The sequence below is a fragment of the Lathamus discolor genome, chromosome 3 (assembly GCF_037157495.1).
Source record: "Lathamus discolor isolate bLatDis1 chromosome 3, bLatDis1.hap1, whole genome shotgun sequence".
NCBI lineage: Eukaryota > Metazoa > Chordata > Aves > Psittaciformes > Psittacidae > Lathamus > Lathamus discolor.
This window is the reverse complement of record NC_088886.1, coordinates 26957095-26976721: the sequence shown is the minus strand read 5'-3', so window position 1 is coordinate 26976721 and position 19627 is coordinate 26957095. Positions and strand designations below refer to the sequence as shown.

Sequence of the window (19627 nt, the reverse complement as noted above, 5' to 3'; positions counted from 1 at the left end):
ATTTTGAGCAAAGTTCAGTAGTGGCACTAGGTGTCCAGCTGCGCTCTATTTATTAGGTGGGACTCGTCAAATTCAGTTCAAGTGGATTTCTCTGACAAGCATGTGCTTGTGTAGTTCTTGTTGTCCGGTAACACTTGGGGTCTGATAGGCTTTAAAGGTCTAGATCTGTATTTCTGCTCTTAAAACCCCACTGGAATTGGGGGTGACCCGCCTCTTAGTAGAAGTAGGCGTTTACTTGGACCTATGTCTGTCTTTGTCATGGGACTCTGTGCTTCAAGCCATCTAACTGGTCTTCATTTGGATAAGGTGAGGGTGATAATGCATGTCTGTCTCTGGAGATGCTGGGAGAATTATTCTTCATCTTGATCATGCAAAAATTTATTAGGGTGAGTGGAAGGAGTTAAGTAGGTCTTTACATGTTATCAGTAGGTCATGATTTGCTCTGATACAGTGTAGATCCAAGTAACTCAGTATCCCATCACATGGAGTCAAAATAGCCAAAAGCTCACATCCGCTTCATGGGGGCTCTGGTTATGGTGTGCTTTGTATTACCCTGAGTGTGGGCAGAAGTGATGGGCAAGTAACATTTATTGTTGTCTTCTGAGCAAAAAAAGCCTGGAACCAATCAGTGTGTGAAGAAGGCTCAGCCTCAGGTTGGCCAGCAGACAATTCCTGGAAATTTTTATTCTTCACAGAGTTAATGCTGTACAGGAGCCTGTTGGCTGTGTTGTTTTTTGTTTCAGCATGTAAAACTGTGTTTGCCTTGACCTTGAATAGTATAACTCTGACCAAGCTGGTGCATTTTGCCAGTTTCTGTGCTGGCTGTGGCCTGCAGCTCTTCACAGCTTTGATTGATTGAAGTATGCTAGGAGAGGCCAAGTCATATTCTTAAGCATAACATGTCAGAGCTGAAGTTTTCTTATGCTAAGGTGGTTTGTAAGAGGGGTGTTAATTGGTTGAGGTAATTAATCAGTTCATTCAAACAAAACAGAAAGTAGAAAACCCCACAAGCCTTCCTCAGTACACATAGAAGAGGTGTTTTCCTATTCTGCAGTTTTATTCTAGGTTGATGCATGAGTTCTCTGGCCCACTGCAGTTTGAAGTCTTTGGGATGCTTGGTGGAGTATGATGGTAGTTTGTTGGTAGATGCACAGAATATTTTTTGAGATCAGTTGGCTACTTTGTTGTACCATTTGGTTTGAAAAGATTGGAAGGAAAAAATTTTCTGGATTTGAGGTGAAAGAGACACAGGCGTCTGGAGTACATACTTCAGACACAAAGCAGAAAGCTCATTTAGATGTCTGAGATGTCTGAATAATACAGTTCAAACTGCAGATGGAAGGAGAAGGCATTCATTGTATGTGAGTGAAGTCATACATTTTATAACAAGGTTACAGTGAGACTCCTTTGGCCTGGTGCAAATAGACTATGGAGAGACTCTCAAAATACAGCATTTTAGATCATTTGGAGATGGTTTAAAATAAACAAATAAAACTCTGAGCTCAAAGCACTAACTGAACCTTGTATGAACTTCAGAAGTGTTTACTTGGCTGTTTTCTCACTAAATTGTAAAATTCATGGGTCAGCTTAATGAAGAAATTGTCTGTAACCTTTTGTGAGCCTGTCCCAGGCAACTTTGGCAGCCCATGCCACTTCCATCAGTGTGTTCCCAGATTCTGCCGTGCTCATAACAGATGTTGAGCTGCTCTCTGCTGCCAGGTTTTACCAGTGTGTCTGTATCAGTGTATGCAGAGTGTGAAAAATTACAATTCTTTTGCTAGGATCACTGGGTCAACAAAGACTGCTTCAAATCACACGGCCTCTTCTGCTATCTAGTTGCATTTGTCATACAGGACATGGCATATCAGATATTTCTGTATGCATAGAGGAACCTCCCAAAGGTGCATGCTGCACCTCAGCTAAAGGTACTCTCAAATCAGCTGCCTGGCAAATATGCTGTCATGGTCTCTGGTTCCCTTGAATGGGGCTTTTGCAAGTGGCTTAGGAAATGGTGGGAATTTCCTTACCGAAGCATGTGGAAAATGGTTGAGTTGATTGGTTTCTCTCTCAATTCTGTAGGCAGTAAGTTGAGGGGGACGAAGCAAGCCATGTATGATACACCCCGAAGGGAACAGGAGTTGTCTGATGCAGAGATTGCTCGGAAGCTGCAGGAGGAAGAGCTCCTGGTAAGTAGAGAGGATGCTTTAGTGAACTCGGAGGAGCTAAGGTAGCCAGTGATGACAACTTTCATTTGTAAACTTGTGACTTTAAGACCTAAAGTCTTGTTATTGTTCATTCTGGTAATTAAGTTTTGTCTCCCACACACATATATGGAGTCTGGCCATATATGGCATCTGGCCAGCAGAGCCTTATTTTCTGAAATAAATACCCTAAAATTAAATAATTAAAGCAGAGTGATATTAAATGGACATTTCCAGGTAGGTAATAAGGCCTTTACTCAGTGTGGTCAGCCCAGAAGTGAGGCAGACCAGTGCCCATCTTTGAGAGAAAGGGAGCAACAGGATGGGCAATGTGTTGTGGTGTGGCCTGGCAGATAAATGAAGACAAAACTCAGCTGAAAAGCTGAAATGACAGTTTGGTGTTGGATTGGAGGCAAGTATTGAGGTAGCTAAATAAATTCAGAGACAATGGTAGCATATTTGTATGGGTACCTGCTTGCCCTGCCTGCATAAGTTAATGAGTATGAATAAATCATAAGTGTTACTCTTTTGGCCTTTTGTCTCGTTTTTATCTCCCATCTACCCCCTTTTTCTTTTTTCCCCAGGCTGATGAAGCAGATCAGAAGGCAGCTCAAGTAGCCCAAGATGAGGTGAGCAAAGTGAAATGTGTGCAGTATTCCTTTACTTGTGAAAACTACAAAATACCATTTACCTCCTCTGACCCTCTACTTGTTTGTTTCCCTCCTTGTTGGGGAAGCTCAAGACTCCCTTGGGGTTTGCTCCTGGCTAGCTATCCTGTGTATCCTCAGGCTGGTCAAGGAGGAATTTGCTCTGCCTGTTGCAACTGTGGCAAAGGAAGTAAGTTCATGGCTTTGTAAGAGCATCTCTTGTAACTAAGCCCAAAGGGAGACTGTCAGAGATGCTACAAGGTTAAATACACACACACATCTCCATTGAAGGAAAAGGAGTAAAGGGCAGAAAGGCTTTGCAAATACAGTTCTGACAAATTGGGAATCCAGTGGGCATGCTGCATGTAGTCAGTCTTAATTCTGCCCTCTCACTTGATTTCTGATCACGGATGGAATCCTGGCTTTGCACCCTTCTCATTCAGCAGCTGTCTATTGGAAAGGGTTTAAATAACTCAAACCCACAAGAGCAGTAAAACTGTCTGACACATTCTCTGTATTTTCCCTTCTAGGAAATTGCCCGACTCTTGATGGCTGAGGAGAAAAAGGCTTTCAAGAAAGGGAGGGAGAGAGAAAAGTCTTCCTTTGAAAGGAGGAGGCATGATCAAGACTGGAAGGTATGTCAGGCTTCAGGAGGTGCCACAAATGAAGTGCTATAAAGTTATTCCCATTTCCAGAGGGGGACGTGAGGGTGTGTGATGAGACCAAAAGGAATGATGCTGACTTTTACATCCAGAGTGTCTTGCTGCCTGTTATTCAGCTGCTTCCCAAACCTTTTGGAGCCACCAGCCACCTGGGTAGATGCCCTTTTACTTCAGCCTTGAGCAGGGTAAACCTTGGGCTATGGCCTTGGAGAATGGTGCTAGATGTCACAGCACCTTGTGGCCTCCCTCAAACAGTCAGTCCTGGTATGGGGCCTTACTTCTGCTGAAATCCTGGCTGCGGCCCTAAAACCAGTAGTTTGTTCTGCTTGTGCACTGCAGGTATTAAGGACAATGAAGCTGCTCCAGCTGTCACTCTGCTTCATAATCAGATTGGCCCCATAATGAAAGTACTGAGCGTATCCAGCCTAGATTTTTGTATGAGTAATATTACAGAGACTTGGCAAGCCGATGTGGAAGGTGATAGGAAACAGATTTCACAGTCTGCACTGGTTAGGTGCTAAAGGGGGTGTTGTGTTAATCGTGGTGGCTAATTGGAAGTAGCTCTGATGTTTTCAGCCTCCTTACTGTGTTTGAGTGGTTGCAGGAGCACAGCTGCATGCATCTGGTCCCTCATGCTTATAGCCCAGCCATGTACATAGTCGTCACACACTGGCTGCATTCGACCCTAGCTTCGGGACAGGTCCCCCAAGCACTGTTTCATGTTTAGAGCAAAAACTGAGTCTGTCTCAGAGTTTTGTGTACTGGAAACTAGTCCTGATACTGCTATTTGCACGTGTCTGGTTGTAGTTAGTTGTGTATATAAACTGAGCACAGGACTGCGTGGAGCTCTGGCAGCCTCAGTGTGTAATGGCTGCTGTCTTGTAAGGCACTCAGATGAGCTTCTTTCTCCTCTTCTTTCCATTAGCATGATGCAAGTGAGTCCACTCGTTCAAGGTCAAAAGAAGGACCTGAAACTCAGCGACACAAAGGTGAAAGATCTTTAAGGTGAGACTGAACTGCCTGGTATAAGTGGGGAAATGCAGGCAGAAGCTGAGTCCTAGGGAAGAGTTGTAGGGCGATCTGCCTTGACCCACTCACAAGGGGCTTGGTAGAGAGCAGAAGTTTTGGCACTGAAATGAGCTGGAGAGCACAAGGCTTCTAAGGTGTTCGGTGACATGAGTCACTCACTGTGCTTGTGGCATTTGTCCATATTGGTCTCCCTGTCTGGCACTGGCGGAGATTGATGAGCTTGTGCAGTGACATTTGTTAAATGGCAGAGAAACATTGAGAGGGTTAAAGAGCTTCTGTGGGTGTGAAACCAAATGTCATCTGTGGGCACAGAGGAGTAGTCACGATACATTTGCACAGCTGCTCCCTTGGGTCCTCACTTCCAGTTAAGCTCCGTATGCTGCTCCCACTGCTGCATGTGGACATCCCGCAGCAAGCAAGCATGTTGTGCTGTGGGGTGCCTCATCCTAAAGCTGATGGGAATGTGCTGTAGCTGAATTAATTGGTACCCTGGCCTGGTGCTCTTCATGGCAAGTGCAAGGTCCTACACGTGGGTTGGAACAATCCCGGGCACAGCTACAGACTGGGCAAAGAAGAGATTCAGAGCGGCCCTGCAGAGAAGGACTTGGGGGTGCTGGTCGATGAGAAAATGAACTTGAGCTGGCAGTGTGCACTCGCAGCCCAGAAAGCCAACCGTATCCTGGGCTGCATCAAAAGGAGCATGACCAGCAGGTTGAAGGAGGTGATCTACTCTGCTCTTGTGAGACCTCACCTGGAGTATTGTGTGCAGTTCTGGTGTCCTCAACATAAAAAGGACATGGAACTGTTGGAACAAGTCCAGAGGAGGGCCACAAGGATGATCAGGGGACTGGAGCACCTCCCATATGAAGATAGGCTGAGGAAGTTGGGGGTATTCAGCCTGGAGAAGAGAAGGCTGCGTGGGGACCTAATAGCAGCCTTCCAGTATCTGAAGGGGGGCTATAGGGATGCTGGGGAGGGACTCTTCATCAGGGACTGTAGTGACAGGACAAGGGGTAATGGGTTCAAACTTAAACAGGGGAAGTTTAGATTGGATATAAGGAGGAAATTCTTTCCTGTTAGGGTGGTGAGACACTGGAATGGGTTGCCCAGGGAGGTTGTGAGTGCTCCATCCCTGGCAGTGTTCAAGGCCAGGTTGGATGAAGCCTTGTGTGGGATGGTTTAGTGTGAGGTGTCCCTGCCCATGGCAGGGGGGTTGGAACTAGATGATCTTGAGGTCCTTTCCATCCCTAACTATTCTTTGATTCTATGAGGGGCTGAACCCTGAAAGTGACCCTGGTGGCTTTGATTTCCGGTCCAGATATGAGCCTAGAAATTCTTGTTGAATTTGCAAAAGAAACAGCAGATGAGGTTTGCAGGTGAAGGCTGAGAGAGATCGTATTAAAATACCCAGGTGTTAAAACAGGTCAAGCATTAAAGACTTTAAAATTGTGTAGTTACGATTAAGGTCTGCAACGACCTTCGTAATGGAAGTTTTTTGTTTCCTGACAAATTAAAGCGGTCCATGAGAAGTAGTAAACACTATGCATTTCTCACCAAAGAACAGTAATAAGCTGTGCCCAGAGGAGCTGGTCTGCAGGTGGGAAGTCTGGGCCAGAGACTGTATCAAAGTAACCAGGCAGCTGAGATGTTGGTTTTGAACACACTGTTATGCCTTTGGGTATTTTTCCCAACACTTCTTTTTCATTGTGCTTGGCAGGTCACAGCCTCTCCATGACGACTTTGAACATGCTCGGTATTACACAAGCCAGCCCAGCCCTATGCGCCAGATCCCCAAACCTGAGCACTCTCCTAAAGGTAGGATCAAGACCATGATTGCCCCAGCACTTGGGTTACTGTGGGCTGTTTTCCTCAAATGAGAAGCCTGAATGACAGGATGTTTGAAAGATACTAAGAGAGGAAAGGAATGGGTATTATTGCCCCCATCAGGCAGGTGATGCTAGTCAGTGGCCGAGTTGTACTTGCTGAGAATGCTGCAGGCTGAGAGACTAAAAAGTTGACTTGGTTTGCCTTGAGTTTGCCAAATTGCTCTCTGCAAGTCCTCCGTGATCTCTTAATGATGAATGACTATAAATCGAGGCAGCAAATGAAGGAGGAATAACATGAAGACAATGATGAGATGGATTTTAGGTGACTCATTGCTATCAAACAATTCGATAAGACAAAATCTCTCAATATCATCTGTCTGGTGAGCAGATGGGATGATTAGACAGAAGCTTGTCCTGAGAACATGCTCTTTTTGTTCCCGCAGCATCTCAGCACTGCATTGTTGGCTTGTTTCCTAAAATCACTTGGCATAAGAGCAGTGTGGTTAGGGTCGCCCCCACAGTTTTTTAAACCTGAATGCTGATTGTCTGAGTTATTTATAGAGTCTCTGGGGAAGGAAACGGGCAGCCAGAGTTTGAGTCAATTGCCCAGATTTCTTCCAGCTCCACTGATTGTGACTTAAATGTGGACACTTCCCAAAATTTAAAGTTTGGGAAACTTTTGTGTTCTATGTCCATCAAACAAGCATGAAAGTTGATGGCACTTTTATAAAGTCTGTAAGCTGAGTGCTCATTCAGTTTTCCTTAGTGAGACTATGCGATGAGGCTGCAGCACTGTTCACAACCTAGAAGAGATCCAAATGTCTGCCTGTCCTGTGGACCTATCCTTTTTCCTTTTGTTTGGGTAAATGTAACATGTTTCCCATTTTGTCGTTTGACTTTACCAGTACCCTGGAAGCCACACAGATACCCAAGAGGGCAGGCCAGGTAAAAGATGCCTGTAGGTAGTATTTTCTTCACCAGGATCTATCCCTACAGATCTATTTTTATTTTCTTTCTTTCTGTTTTGCTTTCCAGGTTCCCGTAGGAAGCAGTAAACTGTGCTAGCCTTTGCTTTGGTACTGACTCTTGTGTAGCAAACATTACTGGAATTGCCAGGCAACTTTCTCAATTCCTTACCCAATGGAAGGTCCACCCTCCACTCCCAGGATGTCCTCTTGAAGTGTCATCATAATAAGGAACTTTGTTTGTTTCAATTTCTTACTCATATGTGATGACTTAAGCAGTGCAGTGTAATCTAGCCACCACTGAGCTGTGCGCATGAACTAGCTGACTTAACAGCTCCCTATTACATTATTTTGAGGCTTTCCTTTTTATTTTTAAGCTTTGTCTGGAGCTTTGACAAATAGAGATGCAGTTACAACAGGGAGGAAAATCCAAGAAATTAGTTTGATTATGGTAATGCATCAGAACGTCAGAACTGCAAGTTCTTCCCATATTAGGATGACTTAGCAAAAGAGAGTTGTAAGAGGAAATATCTTTCTTCCTGTGCTGGATAAGATAGCTGAGTCAACTGACAGTCATGCTTGGAGGAAGAAGAGAGCATCTTCATAACGTGCATCAGCAAAAGCCAGAACCTGGGACTGGTGAGGAAGAAATTGCCTATGGAATAAAATTTAACTGCTGTATTTCTTTCTAGGGTTTACAGCAACCTGGGTAGGGTAACTAGGCATTTAGCTCCAGGGTATAGGATAAAACAATTGAAAGACAATTTCAGTGGAAGTTAGACCTTGTGTGCATAACTCTTAAGATATACTAGGGAGCTGATGACGCTGCAACTTGTGGATTGGGAAGAATCATAAAGATTTAAATGCCTGAAGGGACCTCTGTGGTCACCTGCTTTGAGCTTTCGTGTGATAGCCAAGGAATTTCACTGAAGCCAAGTAGGAACTACTGTAACTCCTAGCTCAGCTGCTGATGCACTTGTGTACAGTAACTTGTGTTTGAACCTGTATATGTCTTGGAATCATGGGGCTGAAGGAGGGCCATATGGGCATTGACACTGAATCAAAACCCCACAATTACAGGCAACTTTGAGCTAGATGCAGAGTGCTGAGCAGTCCGCACAGTATCTGTGCTGACTGCCTCACCTCTGCTTTGCTCTGTAGACTCCTATCAGGATAAAACTATCACTGTTTAGGGCACGGCAGGGTCTGCAAGTTGTCTGTGTAAAATGCCCAGGACTTTGCGCGTTGGTAGCATCCTGCTAGCTGCCTATCCTTGCTTCCAGACTGTGAGCTTCTTCACCTGCATCATTTGGAAGGTCTTGCTTGCTTGCAGCTTCTTCTCAGGAAATACTCCAGCTAGCAACCAGATTTTACTGTGCTTTCCTTGTTCCCTCTTTTTGTTCCATCTGTCCATTCAGAAGTGTTAATGTTGTTTTAAAGGGCCCAGAAAAGGATCAACATAGTCCCTAGTTTTTCCTTTTCATTTGATAACTTGGGCCACTGTGGCAACCTCATCTGCAAAGAGTTTATTTTGTAAAAAATTATTTTTGTATTTCATATAGCAGTCAAAATTCCCACTGCTGAAATTGCCTTTTTTATTTTTTCCTGTGGGTTTTTCCCCTCCACTGCCATCAGAATATTTATTCTAGTAAAATGGATGCCTGGTGGGGTTTTGTGAGCTAACACCCCAGTCAAATCCTTTCTGCTTGTATCATCTGGTGCACTTGTGAAAAGTGGATGGGGAAAAGTCTTGCCAAATCAGAAAGTGGTTGTGCTTTATACTTAATGTGCATGGGGTGACTCTCTGCAAAAGGGAAGGGAAATTGTCAACTAGGAATTCAGACTTTCCTGGGGCTCTGTAGGTGGCAGTGATGGGCTTTCTTGCAATGCAGTTGTCTGATGTAACTTCTGTTTTATCCTAAATAGAACAGTCTTGAAGGCTCTGAGCCTGCTGACATTTGAAGAAGCTGTTAATTCAGGAGGGATGTTTGGGAGTATTCAAGTTGTTGACTTCAATGGGAGCGAGAGGGAATGATACAAGGGGAAACTCTGGTTAATTTTATTTATCTGAAGAACACCTCTGTGTCTACTCTGTGGAGCTGTAAGATCTCCTTAATGGCCTCCTCAGGCTGTGGCACCAAGAGATGAGAGGCAGAGTGAAGGATCCCAGGAGCATTTGCTGCTTCCTTGGATGCCTTCAGGGAGTGCTGGATGCTTTATGGGGTGCTTTGCTCCATAGCCTCCCATAGTCCTTATCTTTTTATTTTTACTCCCTATCTTTATCCATCTGCTGCCCCCTGTAAGTGTTTCTCCTGTTTTATTTTTCTATAGCCCCTGTGAAAACAGAGGCCTAAGGTTTTGTTAGAAGGGGCTGACACCTATCCAGAGAAAGAAATGCTAGGCATGGTAGATGAGGAAAACATGTAGTAAATGGGGTATAAACAGAACAATTGCTCATCTAATATACCTTGTGGGCCTTATGTAGTCATGCAGGTTAGAGATTTCCTGATGTAAAGGTTACAACTGGACTTGCATGCTTAATAACCACATTTGGAAGGGATATTCATTCCATGGTCCCACTGAAGTCAACAGGAGTTGAGTTCAGTTCATGGATGAACAAGGAGCCAACACATCTTGGGGCTCAGCAGCCACAGTTCTGCAGCTTACATAGGCAAGATGCAAAATCAGCACCTTGCACGTGCGTCTCTGGAAAGAGGCACAATGAAGCTGATCTTTTAAAAAGAAACAATTGGAGCAATGTTTCCTTTCTATGACAGAAAAATGTTAAACTTTTATCCCCTTGTCTTCTGCCAAGTTTTAGTAGCTCTGCCTATGGGTTTGCTCTGGATTTAGTAGAAGGTCAAAGCCCTTGCTTGGACCCCTACCCAGGTCATTCATGTCTTGCATCCCTTTCTGACTCTGCATTAACAACGCAATAGGCACCATGTGGAAAATTCATCACCATGAAATCCTGGCACATCCTAATCTTCACAGTAGGCACACCTCACCAGCAAGAGCTCTCGCCACTTCTTCACCTCCGTCCAAAAGCACAATGGTCTGCAGAAGAGAGGTCGGGTGAACCAGAGTGATCGTGCCTTATATGCAGGGATACTCAACGTCTTCAGCAGGCTGATCTGAGTCACCTTGCTATGAAACACTGTATTAATGTGGACTGTACAGCTTCCTGCAGGGAGAAGCAGTTGTTATCACATGATAGATCCAACAGGTTAATCTCATCTTTTCTTTAAATGACTTCATGTTTTTGAGCTTAGTGGGGTGGGAAAATATCAGCTGCTGGGGACAGATGAAGTCTAATCATTGAATTTCTCTTGGGGAGGAAGAATAGAAGTTACCAATGCTGCAGTCTGCTTCACTCTGTAAAAAGGATCTTGTATGTACAGTATTTTTGTATCTCTGCATTCCCACTGGTCAGGATTTGAATCAGGACTAATAACACTCTCTTATGTATGGAAAAAAGTGGATTTTTGTTTTTACAGTGCTCGGCCTTTGTGCATTTTTATTTTGTGCCAAAATACAGTCACTGTTACATTCTAGTGTTTTCATTCAGTTTATTGTTATTGATCAGTGTGTATATTATGTATTTTTATTATCAAGATTTGTATTTTAATTCATACTAACCTGTATGCAAACTAACTGTGGATTGCTTATTTATATATAAAGGGGAGCACTTGGAGACAGTGTGAGGATTCCCCTACTTAGTTTATACTCTTGTAACCTAGCACAGCCAGTCCATGAAACTCATGGAATGATATCCTGCGCGTCTATCACCCTGAGCAGATGGCTCCTGCTGTTCCTAATGGTAGCACTGACGCTGCAAGGGTGTGTTAGATGCGGTAGGAAACAAAACACAGTTCATAGCATGGACTGGTGGGTGACTGGCCTCTCTGCTGTCCTACTCCTGGCAGTGATGCCAGCGAAGGTGCTGCAGCAGGAATTCCCATCTGAGCGTGACTTTGAGGTTTTACTCTGCCCTATATCCATCCCCAGCCAATGGACAGTTGGTTTTGCCCCACTCTCTCAAAGCACTCAGTGCTTGGTTTTTTAGTTGTTCTGGGAGGTGGCTGTGGGATACAGCATGAGGCACAGCAGAGTCCCTCTCATGAAGTATACCACATGCAGTTTGTCTTTTTTGGCTGTGAAGGACAGGCGTAAAACTACAGAGATCTCAGTTTACTGTGCTCTTTAAAACATGCCGTAGCACACCTCTGGCTGTGCAGCACAGCCGTGGAGGCTTTTGACTGTGCTGCATGCAAGTGCTACCTGGACTGTTATACCCAGTACAGGTTACAGGACACAGGTTTTGTGTTGAGAAGCTGCACTGCTCTCAGCTTCTGGACCGGAGGTAGAATGAGCCACCTCCTCCCTGTGAGCTGCACTAGACAAGGCTCAGCTGTGCCTTTTGGGCTCTTCCGGGAGAGGCTCAGAGTGGACAGTAGGACACACAAATAAGTATTTTCTACTTCACAGTAAGCAAGTTCCACTGTATCAGTGTTCACTCTAAGTAGACTCCGTGGTCTGTCTCCAGCTGCATCTGTGCACTGCAATATAGTTAATTGCCTCAGAGAAATAACTGCAGTTGTCTCTTTTAGCTTTTCAGGGTAAACTTTCAGCCTGTTGAATCTAAATATTAGCCGTGCAATGAGATGGATTAGTCAGAAGGCTTAAATTCCTCAGAGCTGCAAATGTACCCTGTATTGCAACAGCTAATCCTTAAATATAAATTGTGCACTGACAATAATCTGTCTATGCAAGCCTATATATATTTTTTTTCTTATTTTTGACTGTTTACTCTATCATTTTACCAGGTTTGGCATAGAACTTCTGAATGACATTTAACCAAAGTATCATGTCTGTGTGTGTATAGCATGTTTTGCTTCATACTCCTGAATTCTCACTGAATGTAAAGGGAACACTGCCTTGCCCCATTTCATTCAATAAACCGCTGTACTTTGTTATCCACTGCATCCTTCTGTCCCTCCGTGTGCTTTTCTGGAACCACTGAAGTGGGTTACACAAGAGCAGGAGAAAACAACACTTCGTTCTACCCTTGGCTGCTGGAGCTCAGCTGCTTCTACCAGTAATTATGTTCTTCCAATGTAATAGATGTAGCAAAACAATAAATTTATATTAAATGTGATTATTTTATGGCCAGACAGATGAAGAAAAACAAACAAAAAAAAAGCTGTGTAATATCTTGGAAAGGATCTGGACTGTTTCACTTCCTGAGACTGTGATACTGAAAAATAAAGCAGTGTAATTATTTGCAAGGACAGGGTACTTCTTTTCTTTTCTGTCAACATGGCTTGTAAGTTTGAAAAAAGCCTGCTCGAAGCTTCATACAGTGGTGGGATGGAAGGCAAGAACAGAACATGGCAAATGCCCTGTGACTGACTGATGTCTTCAAAGGCATCAGCTGAGGGTGCAGACACATACAGCTCAGACATGAGCAGACACAAAGCCATTTCTGTGTCATGAATTGAGTTTGTGACTGAGCATGCTAAAATAAAGGGGAGGTTAAAAAGTATAAACTCTGGACTTCGAGTACAAACTGTAAACCGTTCCTTAATGTGTATTTACTCATTTCCCTCTGCTTGCTAAGTATAAGCATTGCACTGGGGAGCAGAGAGCCCTTTCACACCCCAACAGAGATGTACCAGTCTGTCCCTCCATGGGCCAGGGGCTTTCCTTCACCAGGGGCTTAGTTCTGTGCAGGAGTGAGGGTTCTGACACCAATAAAGTTCAACTTTGGGCTTTATTAGGGGTCATAGCACTACCCTGGTATTTTCAAATGCAAATACCTTTACATTGCCTACCTCCTACCACCTGCATCTCAGAGTCCCTTAGGTATTAGCAGTGAGTGAAGGCAGGGACCATCAAACAGAAAAAAATACTAGGACATGGCTAGCAGTGGAAGAGCCTGACTGTAGAAACAGGGCACGTGGATGTGCCAAGAGCTCTGCTAACTTTCAACGTTCTACAGCCTCTTGTCTGAAGTGACTGGCTTGGTCTGTTTTCTCTGAAAGGCTTCTTTCATGCCAGCCTTAGCACTTGTTGAAGCATTAGGCTGGGAGTGGGGGAGAGGGAGGGCAGCTGAAGCCCTGAGAAGCATCTTTCACCTGCTGCAGGGATATGTGCATAGAGGACTGTATGTGGGAACTGCAACATGGATACTGAAGAACACTGGGAACATTTTCTATACCAGATAAATTCTCATCTCTGGTTTTCCAAGTCACATGCAGCTCTCAAACTGGATGTGGGTGGCAATCGTTTGTGCCATTGGATCAAGGTTCCACAGCTATCTTCCACCTGTGAGAGAAGGTAGGTCAGTGGAGACTGCTTCAAGTCACTATTGCTGGATAGCCAGCAGCCTAAGTGCCCCTTAGCTGCTTCATATGCACTGCTATGTAGGAGTTGCAGGTTACACCTGCCATGTCCTGCTTCTGTGCATGCCCAGATGCTCATCTTCCACCTAGGTCTATGCTGTATAACCAGGGTCTCTTGCCCACAAAGTCTTCAGTGTGTGCTGCTCATGGCCTGAGAGAGCTGAGCCCTGCTTACAGGCTGCCTGTGGAAGGAGCTGCAGGGCTGAGGGGTCTCAGGGTAAATGTCTTTCCTTACCCAGGTGGACAGCCAGGGCTAACCTGAGCTGTGGTGTGCTGGCTCATGCTTCATATTAGGAGCGAATGCTGGTGGGTGATTTATCTGGAACTGATGCTCCCCTTGTTCACAAGGCAAACCATGGCTGCAGAGCAATCCAAAGGCTAAACAAGGTGTCATATCTGAGATACAAATGACTTGGTGTAGTATACATTATACATATGTACCATTCCCAATTTACTTTTCTGGACACATGGTAGGTTACAGCATCCCTGGAGGTAGAGAACATCTCTGCCATGTAAAACCCCAGTTTATGCCTGAACCTATGCAATCTCAATATTGAGCAAACCCAGCCCCCACAGACCGCTTCTTTGCACCATTCTGCTAGCAAAGAAGTGACGGCTTCTGGCACGTGTCAGTTATTTCAGATCAGAGTTACACATGTTCATCACCATGATTAGTTCTTTCAGAGATGGTGATCATTCAACAGCACCCTGAGTCCATCAGTTTTATCATACTTCACTCTGGCTAGAATGCCTGACACAGTTAATACCAACCAGAGATTTAGTAAATAAGACCCAGGATCAGGCTGCAGTCCAAGTTTAAAACAAGTACAGAACTTGAGTCTGGCAGCTGGGTATCTGTTGAATGTGCTTCTCTGACCCCAGGAAGCCAAGAAGAGTATCTGAGTGTCTGTGCCAAGACTTGCTCCTGTTTCATGCTGTTGATGGTGAGCCGCAGCTCTGAGCGCTGACATCTCAATTTTCATTAAGTCTTTTTTCCCTGGTGAAGCTTTTGATTAGTAATAATTCCCATGTCCTGTCCTGCCCTGTTCCCCCCAAACAGACATCCTAATGCCATCTCGGTGACTCACTTCATGGCCCTTCAAGGCCAGGCTTCAAACAGACACCACTAACCCCAAGCTGGTGCTGAGGCTCCTGGACTATCACATGATTTGAATGGTGTCTCGTTTTTATTAAAACATGGTTGATGTGCAGCACTTAATTATGAGCTATGTACTTGTCTCGCTAAAAGGATTTATACTCAGGTGAGTACCTCAGAAGCACATTGATGTCATGGGCAAAGCATGGAGCTGGGATGGGCACTTACCCAAGGTGTGCTCCGCACTGCTGCCTTCTAGGCAGCGTCCAGAAGGCAGCAACACGGCCATGCATGTGCCTAGCACCAGAGGGTACTTGGGGAGCATGAGCTTTGTTCCATCGATGCTGGAAAAGAGCTGATTTGTAGTTTAAGCAGTAACTGGTGTAACAGTTGGAGTTTTGCTGGGGAAGGTGGTGTTTGGGGAGAGGATGAGATGTCCAGCTACACAAAGTTTATTCCCAGTACTGGGACTCTCTGCCAGCCGCCATATCACACACTGTCCTGAGAAGTTGTGCTCAGCCTTCTAAAGGACACACAAACCCCACTCAAGCACTCACTTGTGTGTTTTTATTTACTTGTTAATTACTCACGGCTGACTAACTACTGAACACCAGCCTGAGGGTCCATGTTAATGTCCAGGAACCTTCCTACCATAAAGTGTGCAAGTAGGTCTGCAGAAAGAGATTGCTTGCCATCTCCTCTCCAAAGGCAAAGGGTAGCATCAGGAAAAAGGGTTTCTCAGAGTGTTTTCTCACCTGCTAGCAAACCCAGCCAGCTTGTCCTACTGGAAAGGCCCTCAACTGTAGGAGTCCTGTGTACAGAGAGGACTGGCCCCATAGCCACAGAGAGGTTGGGAGAGTCTTTTCAGAGCATCCCACAGGAGAAGAGAATGCATCATTGCAGCACCTGAGGCATAGAGGAGCACACAGCTGCTACAAGCATGGCCATGACTGCAGGTGTGACAGCAGCTGTGTCCTGTTGACATCCCATGGGATAAGAGGGACCAAGCGCAGCAGTACAGGCAGCTGGTATGTGTGAGTGCCTGTTTGCCAGGGGGAAGTGTAATACCCCAACAGCAGCAGCAGACCAGGTCTTCCTGGTGCTTGCTCCTGTGGGAACTTAAGTCAGCTCTCCTGATGCCAAGGAGTTTAACTGTGTTGCAAGGGTGCAAGATAAATGATAGCTTGCTTCACCCGTAAGGATACTGAAACAGCCAACCAAAGCTGATGCCTCCCGGCCTTGCTGTTCTCAGACTTCTCACATGAGTGGACCTAACTCAGTTTTGGTGCTAGCTGAGGTGTGCAGTCCCATCACTTCTGGTGAGAAATCTTTCCCCCAAAATATCCTTAACAATGGATGGGTGAAATACGTGTCAGTTTGCCCTCACCTTCCACCCAGCTCTCCCTTGAGAAATGAAGAGCAAATTAAAAAGAAAGCCTTGAAAATAACTTTGTATTAATAAATATAAACTATAATAATCTTGGGAAATAGTGAAGGTGGAAAATTACTTTATTTTCCTTCTAAGTGAGCTTTTTGCCCCAGTGACAGTTCGGGAGTTGCCTCCTGAGCCCAGGGACGCTTCAGAGCAGCCCATTTGATACCATGGCGCTCTCTAGTGGGCAGAGCACGGAAAAGAAAAGCACTGTGCAGCTCTGCTGGCAGAGCTACAGCTGCATCTCCGGACAGACCCGGGTAACTGCAGCAAGGGACTTGGGTTTCGGGGTGCTGACACCCCCCACAGACAGCAGCGAAGTTGTAGGCTCCCCTCTCGCAGATGTGCCTTCTTCATGCACCGGATCAGGCCACAGAAGCAACAGGTAAGGGCAGTTTACAGTCCTGCTAAGTGTCCCAGTGGAGAAACCAAATACATCTGCAGCACGTGTATTGATGAGGAGAAGGACTTGGGGATGTTGAAGCTCAACATGACCCTGCTTCAGTGTGCACTCAGAGCCCAGAAAGCCACCCATGTGCTGGGCTGCACCAAAAGGAGCGTGACCAGCAGATAGAGGGAGATGATTCTCCCCCTTTACTCCATTCTCATGAGACTAGCCCCTGCAGGACTGCATTTAGCTCTGGGACCCCAACATAAGAAGGATGTGGAGCTATTGGAGCAAGTCCAGAGGAGCCACATAGATGCTCAGAGGGCTGGAGCACTTCTCCTACAGAGACAGGCTGAGAGAGCTGGAGTTGTTCAGCCTGGAGAAGAAAAGGCTTAAAGGAGACGTTATAGCAGCTTCTAGTGCCTAAATGGACAGGCAAGAAAGCTGGAGAGGGGATTTTTAAAAAGGAATGTACTGATAAGACAAGGGAGTATGGCTTTAAGGTGAAAGATGGGAGATTTAGATTAGACACTAAGAAGACATTCTTCCCTGTAAGGGTGGTGAGGCACTGGCACAGGTTGCCCAGAGAAGCCGTGGCTGCCCTATTCCTGGCAATGTTCAAGGCCAGGCTGGATGTGCTTGGAGCAACCTGGTCTAGCGGAGGGTGTCCCTGCCTGTGGCAGGAGGGCTGGAACTAGATGGTCTTTAAGGTCCCCTCCCACCCAAACCATTCTATGATTCTATGGTGCTTCAGTCCTGCAAAGCCCTCAGGGTGAAGAAGTACAAATGGGTTGTATTAGATGAAGACATTTCAAGCTCACCAGAAGTCAAAACAACTTCTGGATTGAGCATCACTTTATACAACTAGATGGGGTCACTTACTCACAGCTGTATCATATTAGTCACAGACAGATCTCACAGTTTGTCTCCCTCCTTTCAGTACATTGCAGCTGGGAACTGACAGCAGTAGTTTGGCCAGCAGCCTTTGGAGGCCTCTATTTTTTTATCTCATTTGGCAGCAGGGTTGGTAACAACCATTAGCCACTAAAGTATTGATTGCTTGCAGGGTAATAGTTGGGAAATTTTCTCATTGATACTTTTGAGCATCTTGTATTCATTTAGTTATAGAAATTGTGTGCCAAAACCATGGTTTTACATAATGTGAATTGTGTGACAAAGCCAAACACGCAAAAACTTAGGAAATAACAGAATTAAAATAGTAGAGGTAATATTAACTTAGCCCCTTTGCCAGGACACAGTGCAAGCCAGGTAAGATCAGGGTCAATATATTTTCCTGGGCTATCATCTCAGCCCCAGGGCTAGCTCACTGTGTGATGAGCTGTGATTAGTGCTGCTTACTACAGTCACCTCAGACGTTAGGTAGCAGCCACAGGAATGTTCTTTGCTAGCAATACAGCACACCAGCTACAAGGGCATTAAGAAAAAAACCTGACAACAAAACAAACAAACAAACAAACAAACAACCCAAGACATGTTTCATGTTTTAAAGCATTGAATAAAGCCAGAACTCCCCAAAGAAAAGGGAATTCTGCTTCTTGACAAATAACCAACCACTCACCCATAGCTCTAGCCAGGAGCCAGTTTCTGACCCCTTCACTCTTAATGCCCTGAAGCAAGTGGCTCCTCCCTTTTATAGACAGCATTTCCCACCTTGCCCTCCTAAGAAGAGGGCCTTTCATGCTTGGAAAGACGCCTTTGCCTCATCCTTTTGAGGGACTTAAAGTTTTCTCCACTTTTTTGTGAGTATTTTGGTTTTATTTTTTTCTCTTTAAAAGATTAAACATTGATTCTTACATGCTAAAATTATTTCCCTAGCTTACTCCTCTCTATGTTTGATTTAGCTATTGGTGTGAAATGCTGTGGTCTCTGGTTGGAAGGGAGTGGTGTTCTCTGGCTTGCGGTGCTTTGTTGTGTTTTGGAGACTCTCTTCTTATTGTAGTGGGAGCACACTCCCAGTGAAACTTGTGGCTGCTGCTTTACAAAGAAGCTTGCAGTGACTTCTTGACATGTAGCACGTATATATATGCATGTATTTTATACTAGATACTGTGTGTTAAGAAACCTGTCTGAAAACTTGGCCTTGCAGCCTTCCCTCTAAAGGGGACTAGTGCAGGTGTCTTCTGCAGTGCTGGGGGGTCTGTTGGTGGCATAGGCTGGTACAGAGCACTGCTTCAGGCCCTGCAGCCAAGCTTCTGGAGTAAACTGCCAATAGCTGTTTTAAACCTCGTATTAAATTACCATAACCTGTGGCAGAGAGATGTTCCGTAGCAAAACTACCAGTTAGTGCTATGAAAGAGGGAGAAAAAGCACTTAAGGAAACCTTTGTCCTACAAAACCATTCCTCTTTTTGCTGTGCATGAAGACAGAGAAAACATTACTGCTGGGTAGAATAGGAACATCTATTGCAGGAGTTCCCCACATCCGCCTGTGTTGGTATTGTACAAACCTGAAACAAAAACAATCTGAACACCAAATTGCTTGAGGTATACATGTGAGAGAGAAGCGGTCTGGCTCTGCTAGGAATAGCATCTTATTAATACCAGCTTTTTCTGCTGTTTCTGTCTCTTTTAATTTATTTTTTTTTTTATTTTTTGTGGATTCAGAAGCATGGTTATATCTGTTTGCTTGAGCCCCATGGACTTAAGCACATCACTATTTCTGTATCTGGTCCTTCTTCCTTTTTTGCCGTATTTATCCCTTACAGCTTAATTGGGTTCTATGTTACCAAAGGCTGCTTGCTACTTAAAGGGCATTAGAGAATTGCATTGAAATACTTATGTCCAGTGCATTACTTCATTAAGGAAATTATCTAAAATGAATGGAGATTGAATTATGCCCCAAATGAGACTGGATGCTGACTGATTACTGAATGGTTCTCCTGATACAGGATTCATTGGAGGTCTATGTTGCTTTTAATTTTTCAAGGGCTGAACTGTGTCTTACAGCAACCCCAGCT

General features: G+C 44.8%; 1 protein-coding gene across 2 annotated transcripts in view; it reads left to right on the top strand.

The window, feature by feature from the left end:
* The window catches only part of CCDC50 (coiled-coil domain containing 50), a 43968-nt gene extending 31350 nt beyond the window's left edge, over nucleotides 1–12618 (top strand). For both annotated transcript variants that reach the window (XM_065674241.1, XM_065674242.1), the window contains 6 exons: nucleotides 2080–2186; nucleotides 2786–2830; nucleotides 3379–3483; nucleotides 4436–4515; nucleotides 6257–6354; nucleotides 7401–12618. In XM_065674241.1, the coding sequence (XP_065530313.1) occupies nucleotides 2080–2186; nucleotides 2786–2830; nucleotides 3379–3483; nucleotides 4436–4515; nucleotides 6257–6354; nucleotides 7401–7420 (455 nt within the window). In that variant the 3' untranslated portion in view covers nucleotides 7421–12618. The remainder of the gene's footprint in view (nucleotides 1–2079; nucleotides 2187–2785; nucleotides 2831–3378; nucleotides 3484–4435; nucleotides 4516–6256; nucleotides 6355–7400) is intronic.
* The last annotated feature ends 7009 nt before the right edge of the window (nucleotides 12619–19627 follow it).